This window comes from Cygnus atratus, chromosome 6 (genome assembly GCF_013377495.2).
Source record: "Cygnus atratus isolate AKBS03 ecotype Queensland, Australia chromosome 6, CAtr_DNAZoo_HiC_assembly, whole genome shotgun sequence".
Lineage (NCBI taxonomy): Eukaryota > Metazoa > Chordata > Aves > Anseriformes > Anatidae > Cygnus > Cygnus atratus.
In genome coordinates, this window is record NC_066367.1 from 14,482,026 (window position 1) to 14,499,175 (window position 17,150).

At 36.6% G+C, this 17,150-nt stretch overlaps 1 protein-coding gene across 6 annotated transcripts in view; it reads right to left on the bottom strand.

Annotated features, from left to right (window-relative positions):
* ABI2 (abl interactor 2) overlaps positions 1 to 17,150 on the bottom strand; it is a 61,672-nt gene that overhangs the window by 7,525 nt on the left and 36,997 nt on the right. Inside the window, exons 4-10 of one of the 6 annotated variants that reach the window (XM_035571848.2) lie at positions 16,618 to 16,635; positions 9,653 to 9,750; positions 8,964 to 9,110; positions 7,817 to 7,941; positions 6,670 to 6,843; positions 3,867 to 4,025; positions 80 to 166 (exon numbers count right to left, since the gene is read on the bottom strand). In XM_035571848.2, the coding sequence (XP_035427741.1) occupies positions 80 to 166; positions 3,867 to 4,025; positions 6,670 to 6,843; positions 7,817 to 7,941; positions 8,964 to 9,110; positions 9,653 to 9,750; positions 16,618 to 16,635 (808 nt within the window). The remainder of the gene's footprint in view (positions 1 to 79; positions 167 to 3,866; positions 4,026 to 6,669; positions 6,844 to 7,816; positions 7,942 to 8,963; positions 9,111 to 9,652; positions 9,751 to 16,617; positions 16,636 to 17,150) is intronic. The other 5 variants (XM_035571856.2, XM_035571874.2, XM_035571865.2 and 2 more) reach the window with 5 other exon arrangements.

Genomic DNA, 17,150 nt, shown 5'->3' on the forward strand with positions numbered 1-17,150 from the left:
CACAGACAGATGTTTCATCCACTCGAAACAAAAGCCACATGCAGTACTAAATCATCGCACAAGGAAGCAGCAAACTTACTGTTTTCTTGAACTCTGGCCACAAATCCCATTAGCGGTAACTGTGGAGTTACCTGTAGGATGGAGGGGGGAGGAGGAGCAAGGGATGCTGCCACAGAAATTAAAAAGAGGCATTCAGTTAGAAACACAACAAAGCAGCAAACAGGAAAGTAGACATCATCACCACTCAGACAACATAGCAGTCTGCCAAGAAGCTGCAATAAAAACGATGGCATTCAAAGAAAAATGGTTCAGGGTGTTTATATTTCCAATCCTTACTTCAAGGAGATTTCTCTATTTTTAGTATTTCCAACTCAGCTCTTTTTCATAAGATCAAGAATACGTGCTGAAGTAGTAGTCTAATCTGACTACGAGATTCCCTCAAATACATGTTTATTACTGCAGCGGTTTATTACTACAGGACTTTATGAATAGGCCTAAGAAACAAATATGCCAAGAGGTTTATTTCCCTACAGTCCTCCACCTTTTAGATCCACTTAATATTATAAAGGTAACACCTTTTCTGTAACAGCATCCACAAAAACTTAGTACCAATGCTGGATATAACGAGTTTTCTCCAAAATGTAGGCAAAAAAAAAAAAGCCTCATTTAACTTGTTTTAGGTGAACCAGACAAAGATGCCTTTGAGAAACAAAGGACTTCTGACCAGGGTCCTTGTTGGCCTTCTGACCAGGGTCCTTGTTGGCAGATTAAAGCACACTGTGCTGCTGCAGAGCAACAGAGCCTACTCCAGATGGGCTGCCTTCGGTATCTTTCTACCTTATTTTGCAAACCACCAAACTCTGAACAGCTGTTTTGCTGGTAACAGAAGAACTGTCTTTGTATGATACACATGAATTCACATTTAAAGAATACACTTTCAGCTAGCTGCAGATGTTATACCACTAAACTGTGGTTTAAGCTAGGAATGAAAGTTTCAGTTATCTTGTTAGGGTAAAAAAAAAATACTTAACTAAATTACTTAATATTTTTATCTAGTTTTAGTCTCAATTTGTAAGGGTAATGCAGTACAATTCTTTTTTTTTTTTTTTTTTAAAGCAAGTTCCAGGATTATTTTTCAGAAATCACACCTCAGGAAAAGCACAACTAAATTATTTCTTGTTAGTAGTGGCAAACAAAGACATTTAATCATGTCCAAAAGAACACCAGGGAAAAGGGTCTACACTTCATGTACCAGTACGTTTATTTAGCTTACAGAACAGAGCTAATTAAATTTCAAGCTAATTCCAGAGCTGCTACATATGACTTAGTATTTCTCAGAATTAATTCACATCAAAGGAAAAAAAAAATCCAAGGTATTCAACATTAACGTCTCAAATTTTCCTGTTTGCTCATTTTAGTAACCATCACTTTCTCTGCCACTCAAGTTCACCTTCCTGTCACAACCACACACTCCAAACAAAGCATGCAAAATAAACATAAAAAGCACAATGCAGCAACCATCCTTTTTGTTGCAAGAACAACCTCGTACTTCTACACAAAGCAAGCTCCATTATCTTACCACTTAACTAATAGTTCTTGAGAAATTTTGAAATATTCTTCTAATTACAACCTCTTTGACTTGAATGAAGTGACTCCAGAGAGAGTATATTCCTTCTTTCAAGTATAACCACAGTAGCTGGGAAAAAGTTTTGGTCTTGCATTTATGAAAGTGGGAAAAAGGAACTTGAAGTACTATTCAAATGCAATAACATTCAGGAATTCAGCATTCCTGTTCAACTATGAAGTGCTCCCCTTTTTAATTATATATGCTATGAAAATACTTAGTTTCAAAATGTTTCCTCTACTCAAGTCACATGAATACATACAGTCCATATCTATCATATGAGACTAGCTTCAGTTTCCTACATCCCTTCAGCATGCTGCGTATGTGTGCTATATATAATTCTCTGAAGGAGATAACAAGGCTTTCCAGGTAGTAAAATAAATCACTCTAGGCAAACACAAAAAAATCCCTTTGTTAGCTTGGGTTGCACAGTTTAATCAAAATGGTGATGGCTAACACTAGCTGACATCATTCCTTGTTTATTTTAACCTTATGTCAAGTTTTATACTTAAGTCTACACACAGTGCAGGCACTATCTTATTATATTGTCTCTATATAATACATAATGACTAGTTTTGGCCTTTACTGTATTTGGTCAATACAGTAATTTATTTATTTTTTCATATAATGACATTTTAAAATAATGACTTCTTATAAAGTGCATCAGAAGAACTCTATTGCACTCCTGCTATCTCAAAAGATGAGATAAACCATCTTAAGCATTCCCACTCTGCTTGCTTTCATATAGACCACTGGTAGAATAAAAGTTCATCAACATATTTACTGTGGATTCATTAAGAAATGCTTGAGAGCACCTTTCCCAAGATAGCTTCAGCCTGGTAAGAATTCAGCTGTATGAACAGTGTGCAGTGCATACCACCATCCCAACACGCCCCCACTTTTTCCCAAGGGTTTTCAGCCTGTACTGAGCTCTATACTGCTGGCAGCTGAACTCCTACTGGTATTTAACTAACGTAGCAAAGTTGCACCACTTGTTAGGTGATATAACTGGCAAGGGTGTCTTTGGGACAGATTTATGCTGAGATCAGTTAAGGGTCTGCATTTCCTTACTATTTTCTTTTCAGTTGCTGAAAACGTCTTACCATGAAGGAGAAAAATTACCTTATCTTTGTAGCAGTATTGAAGTAAATAAACAAAAATGACTATGCCACCATACTTGAAAAAAAAAAAAAAAAAGAAAGGAAGAAAAGTATTGCTTTATTGCCAAACAACCTGCAAAGCAGAACAAGCCATAGCTGACATGCTCCTTCTGCCTGTGTAGGGTCTCTCTTTCATCACTACAAGCCAGAAGTTTGTAATTTCTTCTTCTCTTCGGGAATGCTGAGAAGCAACCGTGGCCTCCATCCTGCCACTATTACCCCTGCTCCTTACAGAGACAACAGTCCCTCTATTCATAGGATATTCATCAATTACACATATTTGAGCATCCTCTCCTCTCAAGGTGCAGTCCAAAAAAATGGTTTAGTTTAACCACAAAGCTAATAAATTCTGTATTCTGCTCTTACTACAACAGCTTGTTTATGTGTGACAGTATAATTGAAGTATTTTGTTTGTGATTTACAGCTCAAGTGACTAATCACCATAATCATTACTTTCTTTTTGGGTCCACAGACTGATTCATGGTTATGTAACTTATTTGAAGTCTATTTGGCATCTTTATGATTACCTTTAACAATGCAGTGGTAAATTCCAAAGAATTATCCCTTTACTAATACAGAAATGCACAGCAGTTGTCAGAAACTCTGGATATACTGAAAATCCTCTTTACTGCAAAAGGTAATATTGAAAGGTTTCCTTTATAGCTATTTCCCTTTCCTTCCTGTCTGTTCCCCTTCAGATTTCAATATGCACGTAATGTGCTTAACAAGTCCCACATATTTCAGGCAACTGGGCTGCAGTTTACTCATATAAGCTCCTCCATCCTCATTGTCCCCAGAAGGACCATCCACTTCCTTCTCAAGTTAAATGCACACATCTCTGATCTCTGGGAGATTGAAGTAATTCATCTGGCAACAAAGCCCACATTGTTCTGTGCTGCTTGCCATAGTGCAAGCTGAATGCTCTGTACTTGCACCACAGCTTCAGCATGGTTACCAGCACTCTACTGGTAGTTAATCTGAGACTAACTGCAAGATCTGCAGTGGAGACAGAATTTCAGAGACCTGAAGTGCAGTCAATTCACCCCTGCATTGAATTCAGCACAGCAGAAAACCTTTCTTACCTGGGTTCTGGTTATAAAAAGGTCCTCCATTAATCTGGTTCTGAAGGCTTGTCTGTGACGTGATCGAAGGAGGACGCCGATATGGCAAAGATCCCCCTATTGTTGGGGGCGTGTGTCGAGATGCAGGCCTGTTCATGCTGTAGAACTGAACTGGGTGACCTGGGTTAGAAAGGGAAATGTGTTACCAAGAGAAGAATGATGCGTGCCTTTTTTTTTTTTTTTTTTTTTAATAGCTACATTCAAGATTCAAAGGCTTGGAAAGGTTTCTGTTCTTTAAAGACAATCTGCGTCCTAGGTGCATTCAGTCAGTTCAGCTACCAGACTGCCAAATACTGGATGTCTCAATAGCAACATAATAATTCTCCCAACTGCCTGTACTTGGCACTAATTGCAAAAGCCAAAATGGAAATGCAAAGGTATCTATGCTACAAAGTTTCAAAATGAAAGACAGTCATTCCCAGTTGCATATTTTATATAATGTATTATAATAACTTCTTGCAAATTCAGTCATCTCATTCATAAACCTGCGAAAAATAACACTTCACAGTCCAGCCATCAAGCAACACAACATGTACAAACTATATGTATGCCATTTCTAAGATTCAGAGATGTTACCTTCTACAACTGAAAACTGTCTTATTGCTGTTCAAGAAATATACAGAGAATAATCTGGGGAGAAGAGAATGTTAGAAACTGCTTGAAGTACAGAATAAATGAAATCATACTCAAAGACCTAATTTTCAAGGAGCTGTCAGTTGAAATAATTCCTTAAAACTTGTTCTCCATTCTAATCACTTCCTATATCAAAATAATTGATTCTGATTTTAACTAGGCAATATATGTTTTCCACAAAACATATGAACACAAAACTGGCAATTGACTTTGGATGTCACTCATCACCACCCAATACTAATCAAGAAGTAAGACTATTAAGGCAGTCTTTGTGCTCACATAAAATTCTCCAGCTTATATATGGTACACAACAGCACGCAATAAACTAGACTTCTTACACCCATATGGGTTATTAACTTCCCTAACCATTCTGCTTCCACCATTTGCACTAGAGGTAGATTTCAGGGTTTGCAGAAAAACGAGGGAAGAAAGCCAGATGGTCATTGTGGTTGAGGAGGCATACATGCAGTGAAGTAAATAGGGAAACAGAACACGTGAATGAGCAATTTTTAAAAATCTGCACTGTTCTCCTTTTACATAAGGTGTAAGGAGGTTCTCCATTATGCTTGATCACTTTGCAAAACTCCACACTAGGTCAGTAAAGAAAATGCAAGTTGCTTTCTGCATTACTTGCTTCTAAGAGCAATTGCATTAACTAGAGATTCCCATTCCTCCTGCTTTGTACAGGTATGTGCATCTCAAACAGCACACTTCTTACAGGTGAGGAACAAGAGCAGTTAAGAAGCAATCCACCCAGTAAAAAATGCTTTTCCACATTATTCCTAGCGTGCCTTTTCAGTATGTCTCCCCATTACTTAAAGGACTGTGAAATTGGTGGTGATTGCAAAGAAGGGGGAGAGAAGGAACAAGGATAAGAGGTCCTTAAGGACCAAAAACTACAACCTCATAAATGGTAAACTATCCAGTCTCTTCATATATTTTATTTCAGAGAAGCTATGCAAGCAGCCTCACTAATAACACAAGGAAACAAAATAGCAAAAAAACTGAAATTTCTCTTACAAAATTGTAAGTAAGGGTTTGTAGCCATTGAAATATTAATTTCTGCTTGATTTTGACTTGTCCAAAATACAGAAGCGATATGGCTTAAAAACTGGGATACTGACAGTGCATAAAAAATGGAAAACTGAAGTGCTCTGACACACCTCGTCTTCTAAATGTGAAAGTAGTTTAGACTTCAGTATCATCTGGATACCAGAATTCATCACAGTCCAGAAACTTCTGTCATAGTCACGGATTCTACTGTAAGTATTTTCTAATTTTATATGAACCACTGCACCTTAAATTAAATACAATTTCAAGAATGCTTCTGGCACCTGGTGAAATTCTTTCTGAGAGACCAACACTAATAAACACACACATCAACTGATGCCCTTGTAATCAGATTCCACTATAATGAAAAGTAAGAAAACATGTAGCCACGTATGAATTTGGCTATCTAAACCAGAGCTGTACAATGCAGTGTAACACCTCATCAAAAGCTACCACAGAACTGTGCTATGGTTAGTAAGTACTACATGCTGCAACTTCAGCACATGAAAAAATGAAAAATGTGGGGTGATTTCATAAGCAGTAGAAAAGCAAGTTGCATTACATGCTGTAAGTACTGACTCTAAAGCATCAAACTAAAATGCTTTAGTACTATTCTCCATAGCAAAAACTTGTGTTTTACTTTACTTCTGCAAAAAGAATGCTCTCCTTAACAGTTCGTTGAAAGGAGACTTGTCATTTGAAAGCACTGAAGAGACAAATCATATAAATTATACTTTGCTAGTTGCACCATTCCTTTCCTGGAAGAGAACAATCAGACCCGGAACTCAGTAAAAGTCCCAGTATCCAAACTGCAATAAAATGATAATGTAATAAATAGCTACGTAAATGTAAAAAAGTAAAAATAATAAAGTGATGACTGCTGTTTATAAAACTAGCACGCCTTGAATTGTCTGCTCTAACTATTACCTTATAGTTGAGTATTAGCAGATACTTTTTCTATATTTAAGATAAAAGAAAAGCCAATGGAAAAAAATAAGTGCTTCTCAAGGAACTTTGAAAAGCCTTGGACCATGATCACATCTGGGTTCATCTGCCCACACACACCAGAGCAGACACTCACCTGTAGAGGGTGTGGAAGAAACAGCAGGGGGAGTTGGAGAGGTGAAGCCATCAGCAAGGGGCTGGGCTCCTGCAGCAGCATCTGGGGCAGCAGAGGAAGGGGCAGGAGCAGGAGGGGTGGGGGCAGGAGCAGAGGTAGCAGGAAGGGGAGAAGTGCCAGCTGAGCCAGCAGGGGCTATGTGAAGAAAGGAGGAAGAGGTGGAGTTAATAAGGAGATATGTTAGCAAGGATTAGAGAAAGCTTTTGACTATTCAGTGTTAGCACCTTACTAGATGCATAGTATTTTGGAATGCACAAGGAGATGGGAGGAAAATAAAGCTACTAAAGAAAGGCTCATTCTTATGTAGGCAGCTCATGACAGTCAAGCAAATCCACTGCTTCTTTCCAGGTCTGAAGGTAACAACCCTGAGCTTTTCACTGCAAGTCATTACTTCGGAAAGATGTCTTTATTCCTTGTTATTTACACTGCAATCTTTATCACAGTTGCCTTTAGCTTTTGTACTAATTAGAAAACATACAGAAGAGGAAAGACAAAATTTTCCCGTTCTTTGGTACAGAAGCATCATATATTTCAGATCACACTGCAAGCCAACTATACACTCTTCTTCACCAAAAGTGCTGAGCAAAGGAAAAAAAATCACTTCCTATTTCTGGGAAGACTGGGGTGGTTTACACTGAACAAATGCCTTTTCATGACAACTCGGCTAGGCTTGCATTAATGTACTGAAGATTTACATTCTGCTCGCCTCTCTTTTAATCTAATTTTCTAAAAGCAAGCTTCTATAGACCTGCATGGACAGCCAATGAAAAAGCATCAATTTGCTTAGAAGGATAAGGGAGACGTTTCCCCTGTCCACCAAAATAAATATTGTGTCCTATCTGGTCCCATGCAGGCAGCCAGGCAAAAAATTCTGATAAATCGAGTAATATATAAAATAAACACTAGCGAACATCAGAAACTCCCAGAAAACACTCTACTTTATTCAGATTCATACTATCAATAGCTAGGACCAATTTCAAGGACTGCATGCTTCTGGAAGATGAATTTTGAGATTCCTCTTGGGGTCTACTCATCACGGTTTTTAGGAGATCTGCAAATGCTGAAGCTAATGCTGAGTCAGAAAGAGGAAAAGCGAGGTTCTGTTTACCTGGATAGACACTGGGAGGAGATGGCGTGGGAACAGCAATAGGAACACCCACACTGCCACTTCCACTGTTTTCTCGACTGCTGCTCCGACTACTTGGGTGGCTTCCTCCACTACTCCCACTGCTGCTGTAAGAAACCAAAATAATCCAGGAAATGAATATGCTGCTCTGCATGCTGAAACACAAGATCCCTCAGACAGCACCTTAACTAATTCAGAGGAGTAATGGGGAACAAGGGAAAAGAAACAATGATAAAGACCTATATAAAGTTTTCTCAGTAGTCGTCGTCATTTTGGTTACAGTGCAACAGGTTTTTCACCTAGTTCTAGTGAACTTGCTCCAAAATGAAACACTTCTGAACTTAATGCCAAAGCATGCCATTCCAATATTGTAAAATCTCTGCTGAGCAAATACAGACCTTTTTCCTGTAACTTAAAAAAGGTACTGACTCTTTAAACTCTGCTTTATGTGCTTTCATGTAAGACTACTGAAATAGGAAAATTTTAAGATAATCAAGTAAAAGTCACATTAAGCCAATCTATTTAGCCAGCATAGAGTACTTATGAAGTTTAAAAGGTAGATTCCAAGGGAAGTATTTAGACCTGTCATAGCATGAAACTCTTCTCATTATCCTAGAGAGAAGGCTAGCTTTCTACAGAACCTTTGGTAATACAACTCAGCTTTATTCTGTGTTTGAAGTTACCAATACCCTCAAAATACAATGCTCTTTTTCAACTTCTCAATCTAAAAACATCAAAGACTGTTCAAACAAAAATGCGAATGGTAAGCACACCAAGCAGTCCTTCAACATGCAAAACATAAGTTGTGTACAATGTCTTTTCCCAGTTTTGTAAACATTTCACAAAATATCACAGTCTAAACACTTGGAAGATCACAAGATTTTAGTACAGCATTACGTGCTATAACTATGTTACAATGCTAAAATTCTGGGATTAAATGAACCATTCACAATTCACTATTCCAGTTTTATTACAACACATTGTCGACATGCTAAATGGCATCCATCCCCAGTTATCCTTGCTTGAAGCTTCACTGTCAAGGTGCAGACAGATTTCACATTTATCATAGCATTTTGTCCATATGCTTATAAAATACTAAGTACACTTTGTGTGGGACTACTCTGAATACCTGTATGTGCGATTCCTCTGATTCACAGAAGCTGTTCTAACAGGGCTCTGCTGTGAGGGAGCCATATTGCGTGTTGGGCTAGGCACGTAGTCATTTGGTACCACCGGAGGACGTACTGGCTCCAAAGTACGATAAGGAGAGTGACGCCTACACAAGGACAAGCATATTAAGATAATAAGCAAATTAGCAAAGAAGCAAATTAAGATAATATAGACAAAGACATTTTTCATTCTTTGAAATGTTTGCTACATACTAAGCAGCATCAGGAGTTAAAAATGTTTTCCTGTAACTTTGCAATGTCTACTTCAGAGGATGAGAAAACAATCAAGGACATTTTTCATGTACTTCATGTACAACAGCGCCACATGCTAATTTTCCAGTTGTTTAGCACCACCTGTCAAAGCCACACAGCTGATGACTCTCTATGCTAAAGCATATAGTTTTAAGTGTTCTGCAATGATAAAAAATGCTTCTGTTGGGAATGCTGATGATGCCCATTATCTTGTGACAGAAATGTGTTAACCAGTATAAAAGACATGATCAGTGTAAGAGGATGCTGATGCAACATTTCATCCTGTGGATGGTCAAAGCAAAACCAACCAACCAAAACAGACCACACAAAAAGAAAGATTTTTTTTTTCCCCTTCTTGTTCACCTAAGCCCTTTACATGCTTGGTAACTCCACTTACCCAATAGTTCCTTTTCCTGACATTGGTGGACTTGGTGGCTTCTGGGTGGGTGGTGTTGTACGAGGCAACCCACCCATCTTCATATTCTGCGTGCTGACCTGTGTGAAAGAACGGGGAGAGAAATGGCCTTCACTAAGCTCACCATCTAGGGACAGAGATGCCTTTACCAATTAACTCTAGGGGAAGGTTTAAACAAAAAATAAATAGAGAGGCCATGCATTCTATATGCAATATCCACTCTGCTAGAACTCAAGAGTTGTGCTCAAAGGACTCTTTATTACATAGGGTTTTCAAAAATTATGTATACAAAGAGTGAATTTGTCTTTGGGCTATCACAAACATTAAATCAGTGACAATGCAGGCATTGTATGTGAATTGGTTAAACCTCCCAGTCACCTTTTAAGACAAAGGCAGTTATTTCACACTGCCCTACCAAATGCTAAATTTCAAAGAATATTTTAAAGAACTCTTTAAAAATATTAAGGTTTATATAATAGACCACAATTTAATGTAATTAATACAACTACAGAGAAGCCAACATAATGTCCAAATATGTTCCATTGATGTTTTAATATTTTCACAGTATTAAAGTTATTTAATAAACTGTTTGTTATAAATATTAATAGTACACATGCAAAATTACAGAGAAAGCTATATATAGAAAAACACAGAGATGTATTTCTTTCCCCACCAAATTTGTAGCAAATTGACCTCTAAGAATTGACAGATAAACGTATGGGGAGAAAAATTATTTGCAGTGATGTGATGTGACTGCAGTCATCCCCTTGCATTCTTTCAGGTTAAATTACAAAGAAGAAACTTTTATATAAGAGAATTTACTATAACCTCTAAAAATCAAGAAGTCACCTGCATTCCTAACTGCCTGATCAATCTAGAAATCGTAAACAATTATTACTGATGTAGGCATTTTGTTTACCTGCATACTGCCAGCCAAGCATAATTCTCTCAATGCATGCACCATTACAGGAATCTGTATGTGGTCTTCTTAAAAGTCTCCGTTAAATAGCTTTTGATTAATGAATGCACAAATTCTTGCTTAGGCACAGAAATATTCAACAAACCAAAATAAGTACGCTTACATCCCTTTTTCTGTTGTTCCTGTCATGCTCTATTTCAGTGTTTCTTATTTCCGAAGTGTAAGTCTTGTCTACTGACCCCACCTCCCCCATATAAAAAAAAAGGCACAGTAATCAACACGTTAAGACTATTTGCAAACATCATTAAAGGCAAATTACTTCTTTATAATTTGTCTATAACGACTTGCTTAAAATCCTGGAAATGTTTACTTTTGTGAATTTGTAAATACTGAGGACAGTGTAAAGCATAATATATTCAGTATTCTGATGCTGAAACTTGATTCCTTAGCTCTCAAGAACCCCTGTGTTACAACATTTTCAATTTCCTGGGAGGAAAAGAAAACCAAGCTTTGTAAAGTTTGGGTCCTTTTATTTTTTAATTTTTTTTAGATTCAAAAACAAACTTTTTGATTCAGTTGTGCAAAAAGTGCTTTGCAGTGTCAATTTAAGAAAAAAGTCTTTTGAATAGCATTATAAAGTCCTTTAAGCCAACTCTAAGCAGCAATAATTCTAAAGTTAAGTCAAGTGAGGGATGAGGTAAGCACTGAACTACAACTACTTGAAGGGAAAAGGGAAAATGTAAAATGAATTGTATTTTATTCTATACACGGAACATCAATAAATAGCAAAAAATCCCCCCCCCTTTTTTTTTTTTTTTAAAGTTGCAGCATCCCCTGTATTTCTTGTTTCATTAAAGATGTCTGTTTCATCCATCTATTTGAGTTGTCCAAACAAAACAAAACAAACCCAACACCATTTAATTAAAAACTCACAGCAACACTTGCTACAGCTATTGCAAACAGACTGTTAAGCCTAGTAGGGCAGGGGTTTTGGATGTCTTTAGAGAACAGCAAACTTAGACCAATCTGTGTGCCCCTGAGCAGTCCCGGCAGATGTTTTAACTAGCTACACTATGGTTTCTCCCCAGATGATGTCAGCACTAGCTATCACTTCACAGTTAACAGAACATCCTACAGTTAAGAGAGCATTCTACTTAACCCTACTGTCAAGAGTGGTATTATGTGCATACAATAATTACAAGAAGAAAAATGACGTTTTAAGATTCCACTGTGCTAGAATCACATGAAAAGGAGAGGAATGCAGCTGGAGGGTGAAGTGACATCACACAGCAAGATGTAGAAGCAATACTTGCCTGACCAATGCAGAACTCCAGTTACTGCCATTTGCTTTTATTAACGCTGCTAACAAACGTCCCTGACATAGGATGATAAGACAGCTTTAGACAATGTGGCTGAAGAAAAAATAACCTTTGTTAAACAAGAAATCTCAGTCACAAAGAAGCTGTTCAGAAAGACTAGGCTGAAAGATGGGGAAGTGCATTGACAGAATGCTTAGTTTCAGGCTCTTTGAAATGACTTTTCAACACTGAAAATGAAATACTGAAAGAACAAGTAAAGTTTACCAGGACTGTCTTCAAATCTGACAGGACTTTAAGACTAGCTACTGCAATTTAAACAATTGTGTCTGAATAACTTCCCCTTTTACTTATAACCAAATAATCACAGAAGAGAAATTAAGAATATAAAATTATTCCAACAGTTCTAATCAAAGTAGACAGACCTGTGGAAATAATATTATGCAAGACACTAAAAGGGTTACAGGTCGTCTTGAGGAAAGAAAGAGAGAATAAAATTTAAAGCTATACTAGTTGTAACTTCAGTTGAGATACAAACGTTGCAAAATTTCCAACTTCTTTCTCCTTTTGTCTGCTAGATGAAAAAAAAAGGAAAAAAAAGGAAAGCTATTAACACTCCCCTGACCCTTGCAAAACTTTATTCTGTTGCCTACTGCCTTTCCTATTTTGCACTTATGGTTATCCACATACATCCTTCTTACAAACTTTTACAATCCAAAGCAATCACTAGAACTCAAAGTCACATTTGAGTTTGTCGTCAATTTGCAAAAATCAGTTTTCTCATTAAGTTGGAATTTCTGAGTAAGCTGGACCTTGCCCGAAGTTGCACTGTTTCTGATGACATTTCCCCTAGCTCCATGCAGCTAAAAGCATTCAGCTGCAACTTGTGTAATTAGAGGGTGAAAGCAGAGGGACATATCTGGCTGTTGGTTAGTTTACCTGCAGGACTCCACAGATCTGTGGTTAGTTTGTAGCACAGAGATTGCAAATTCTTTTTAGGAAACTGTATGGTAAAATAGAGCTTGCAACAACAAAACAAAACAAACAACAAAAAAAAAAGAAGTACTTCTGTCCTTGTTTGCAACTGTCAAAACAGCTAACCATTGTGCTAAAAATTAAATAAATAAATAATTAAGAGACGCAAAAACAATTTGGGCACAAAGCTCGGGAAACAAAAAAGAAACAAACAGCTGAGTGTTCTACAAGAAAGAAGACAACCCAGTGAACCCAGAAAAGCACTGTACATGGTCTACACAGAATTAATGGAGAGATTTTTCCAACTTTTTTGCTTCTTTCCCTTGAAGCAAAAAAAAAAAAAAAAAAAAAAAAGCAAAAAACATCACCCACTGAAATTACATGGTGTGTGTGTGTGTGGGGGGGGGGGGGTCTAAATAATTCTAGAAAGAAGACACAGACACTCTCAGATAAGCATTTCTTTGACTGGTTACCTTACAGAGTATTTTTATACATGAAGTATCATGTAACAGGGCTACAGAAGAAAAGGTCCAAAGACCAGAGCTATAACTCCGGCAGTGCTGGAGCTGGAATATGAAGCTTTACTGAGGAAGGAATTGCATAAACAACCTAAAACAAGCAGATCTTAGGTAAGTAACACATCCTAGAGGATGCTCTGGGATCCACCTCCACAGTAAGAACAGTAAAATAAACTTTAAAAAAATAGAAGGCTTGAAGTGATCACTACAGATTATTCTGTTTAAGAGAGGCACTGTTCCCTGAAGTGCAGAAATACATAGTTGGTCAGATATAGTTGGTCACCAGACCCACTAAACATACTTGCACAAATGCACTGTTTTTTATACAACTTTAAGGCACTTAACTGTTTATTTACACAGCTTTAAGGCCTTAACAGAAGCAAAGACTTAAACCTACAACATTTTTACTTTTCAGTATAACATCTCATTGTCAGTTTCATTACCAAGTTAAACTTTTTCCCCAAAAAGCCTCAATAGCATATATTCCACACAATCAAACCTCACAAAGGACTACTTTCTAAAGCTAAAATTGGACTCTGCCCCAAATTTTTTAAGGGCTGCTCTATTGTCAAATCTGATTTTCTAGAACTTTCAGGTCAGCAAACGATTTGGCAAATCTATTAAGAAAAAGAGTGTCCCAGCAGTGATGTTGCATGGATGACATTCAGAAACATCAATCAGCTATCCAGCCTTCTTGAATGATTTTGTACCTGACGCCAGCAAAAACAACCCAATGCTGAATGAAAACTAACTTCCCACGCCTTGCTTCATCTTGTTAAAGCTCTAGAGAGGATGACAGATTTTTTGCCTGTCATCTGCTACTTCAGAGTAAACTCCTTTTCAGGCTGTGCTCAGCCACTTGAATAGTTACTTTGCAAGTCTAATTAAACCATATTTTCACCAGCTGATTAACTGGTTGATATAGAATTGAAATGTCTAAATTTCACTGTCTTGGCCAATGACCACACGTAAAAGCTTCAGCAAGCAAGTTTACCTGTTTTTACCACATTCGCCTATGTAAAATAACTGGAGAACCAAGTCCAGCAAGTAGAAAAAGGCTTAAACAATGTAATTTTCAATTGATTTGCTGACAGGAGATGGTACAGATACTCCTCTGACTTGCAGCTGGAATTTTCTTCAAAATTTGTTTAAAATTTAAATTTAAGCTACCTAGACACAAGCACAGTTAGCCCCATCAGTCAGTTTAATTTTGTAACTGCTCACCAAGCTACGGTTTCTTTGCAGCCATGAAAAATAAATACAGGCTAAGAACTTCATATATAATCTCTCAAGTGAAGTAAAATTAGCATTCACATGAAACTATGGGTTAGTAGCCTTCTTCTACTTTTCTTTCAGGCTGATGCACTGTGACTATGGTGAGACCTCTTATGTCCACTAAGAGGGGAGCTGTATGTTTTTTTTGCCTTTTCTTTTCTTTTTTCTTTTTTTTTTTCTTATTTTTTTTAAACCCTCATGTTTTTGGCAATCAGAAGTTGATTGACATATTTTATCTTCCAAATCAAATTAGGTTCACTCCAGTAAAAACAGAGATGTATTTTAACTGCTGTTATAACAAATAATGTTATTTTTCATTCCAAACCTATAAACTGAAAAAATAATTTTCTCTGAAAAGCTGAAGAGACTCTTTTCACCATTGCAGATGATGCAGATATGGCAGTTCATGCATAATCTGTAATTGCACAATTTTTATATTTTACTTTTTTAGGATAGTAATTAGGATGGTTCATAACTCTAACTGCAGAGAGCAACAAAGAAAACCGACAGATTGCCAATTCCTGTTTTCAAATCACTGTGAAAAGCACCACTTAGCATGGACTGTGTGCAGAATAAGGCATATTCAGCATTAGAAGTATGCACTTCATGGGGCTATGCAGAAACAGGGAGATTAACTTTTTAATTCTCAAATATAACCAATTTAAACACTATGTGACTAGAAATACTGTACCTTAAACACTCATGTAAAAGTAAATTTAAAATGACATGCAAGAAATCTCCATTTATTAAACAGTTTTCATTGTGATCAGATATGCTACATACACTTAAATACCTTATTAAAAGTACCAGCTGGCCAATTCAACAGGGACATTGTTAGGATATCTCCAGTAGTAGCTATTTAAAAGGCAATCTTTTCAGGAATGTGCAGGATTTTATTTTAGCTTTTCCCAGTTGTGGAAAATACTTAAAAAGAATTCCACATCCACTTGGAACTTCATTTAATTAATATTGTCATATAAAATATTAGTATTCTACATTCTAAAATACAGTTCCCTCTTTGAAATCATGGCTGCTACTCAAAAAACTTTCATTCCCCCTTCCCCAAATAACCAAATCAGCTGCACTTCAGGAAGACGACGACAGCAAAATACTAAATAAAGCTATAACCTATTTATTTTTTAAGGTACTATGAATTCCAATGTAATATCATGTAACTTCATTTATTTCTTGTCCAATTGATTTTATGCTTTTTGTTGTTATATCTGCAGCCACTAACACTACTAACATTTTAATTTCTATAAGATCTATGAGAATTTGCCATACTTCAGTCTGAGTTTTTTGATGCATTATTCATTTAATATTCTACTACATAAACCACTTCGCTTGCTGTTTATGTGAAATTAAGGATTTTACACAACTACCAAATTTGAAAAAATTTCCATACATGAGTGCCTCTCAGTATTTAAATACTGCTAGCAGTTTCTGGAAAAAAATAAGGATACTGCAACTTTAAAAAATAATGTACAGATTTGAATTTTTTACATACCTTTGGAGCCCCTTATTGGAGCAATCTTACGCTGAAACATTAATCCCAATCAAATCATAATTCACACCGTATATAGGATAAAAAGAATATTACACAGGGGGAGGCTCCTATTCAGCTGCTAAGTATTCATGTATCTTTTTATCTAGGCATGGTAAGCACAACATTCCTCCCTTGTAAATGACCTGGTAGATATGCTTAAGTCAGTCAATATTTTGCCACAAAGCTTTTAAAATGAATTGTCTTAGCTTCCTTACATAAATACATCAATTTCTATCGCAAAACATTTATCCGCAATGAAGTCTTTCAACAGAATATCCGATACACAGGAAGGAGAGCAGGTATTGTTTTAAACAATCTATAACATTCACATAACCATCTCCCCGTGTGTAATAGTCTCAGAAGAATAAGAATGGAAATCCAGCCCTGGGGTTTCTTACCTTAAATCTAAGCAACCACTTAATGCATAAATGGAGCAAATAAAAGAGGTAAGGAAAAAAAGCATTGAAAGGTTAGTTGGAACTTCAGGATATGAAGAGAAAGGAAAAAGAAAGAAAAAAGTTAAGCATTCAGCATTAACAAAATAATGTATCAGTAGATCATAAAAAGAGTGGCTAAAGCAGAATGTATCATGAACAGAAGATTTCCAGGCTGAAACTTTCAATACACATTGATCACAAAGGCTTTAGATTTAACACCTGAAAATTAATGCTCAAATGTTTGTACTCTGTTTACTAAAGTTCTTACAGTGCTAACAAAAAGTCACCAATTTTCAGAATGGAATATAAGATCTAGTTGGATTAACTTCAGAGACTAATTTTTGGAGCTATCAAAGAACAGACTTATCAATACCCTGAGCTCATTTAAACTCTGTTAATTGTGTTAGCATATTTACAATTAGCTGAACAAAATCCTCTAGAATATTAAGCTAACATATGCTCTTTCCTAGACAATGCTGTTAGTTAATTCTTAA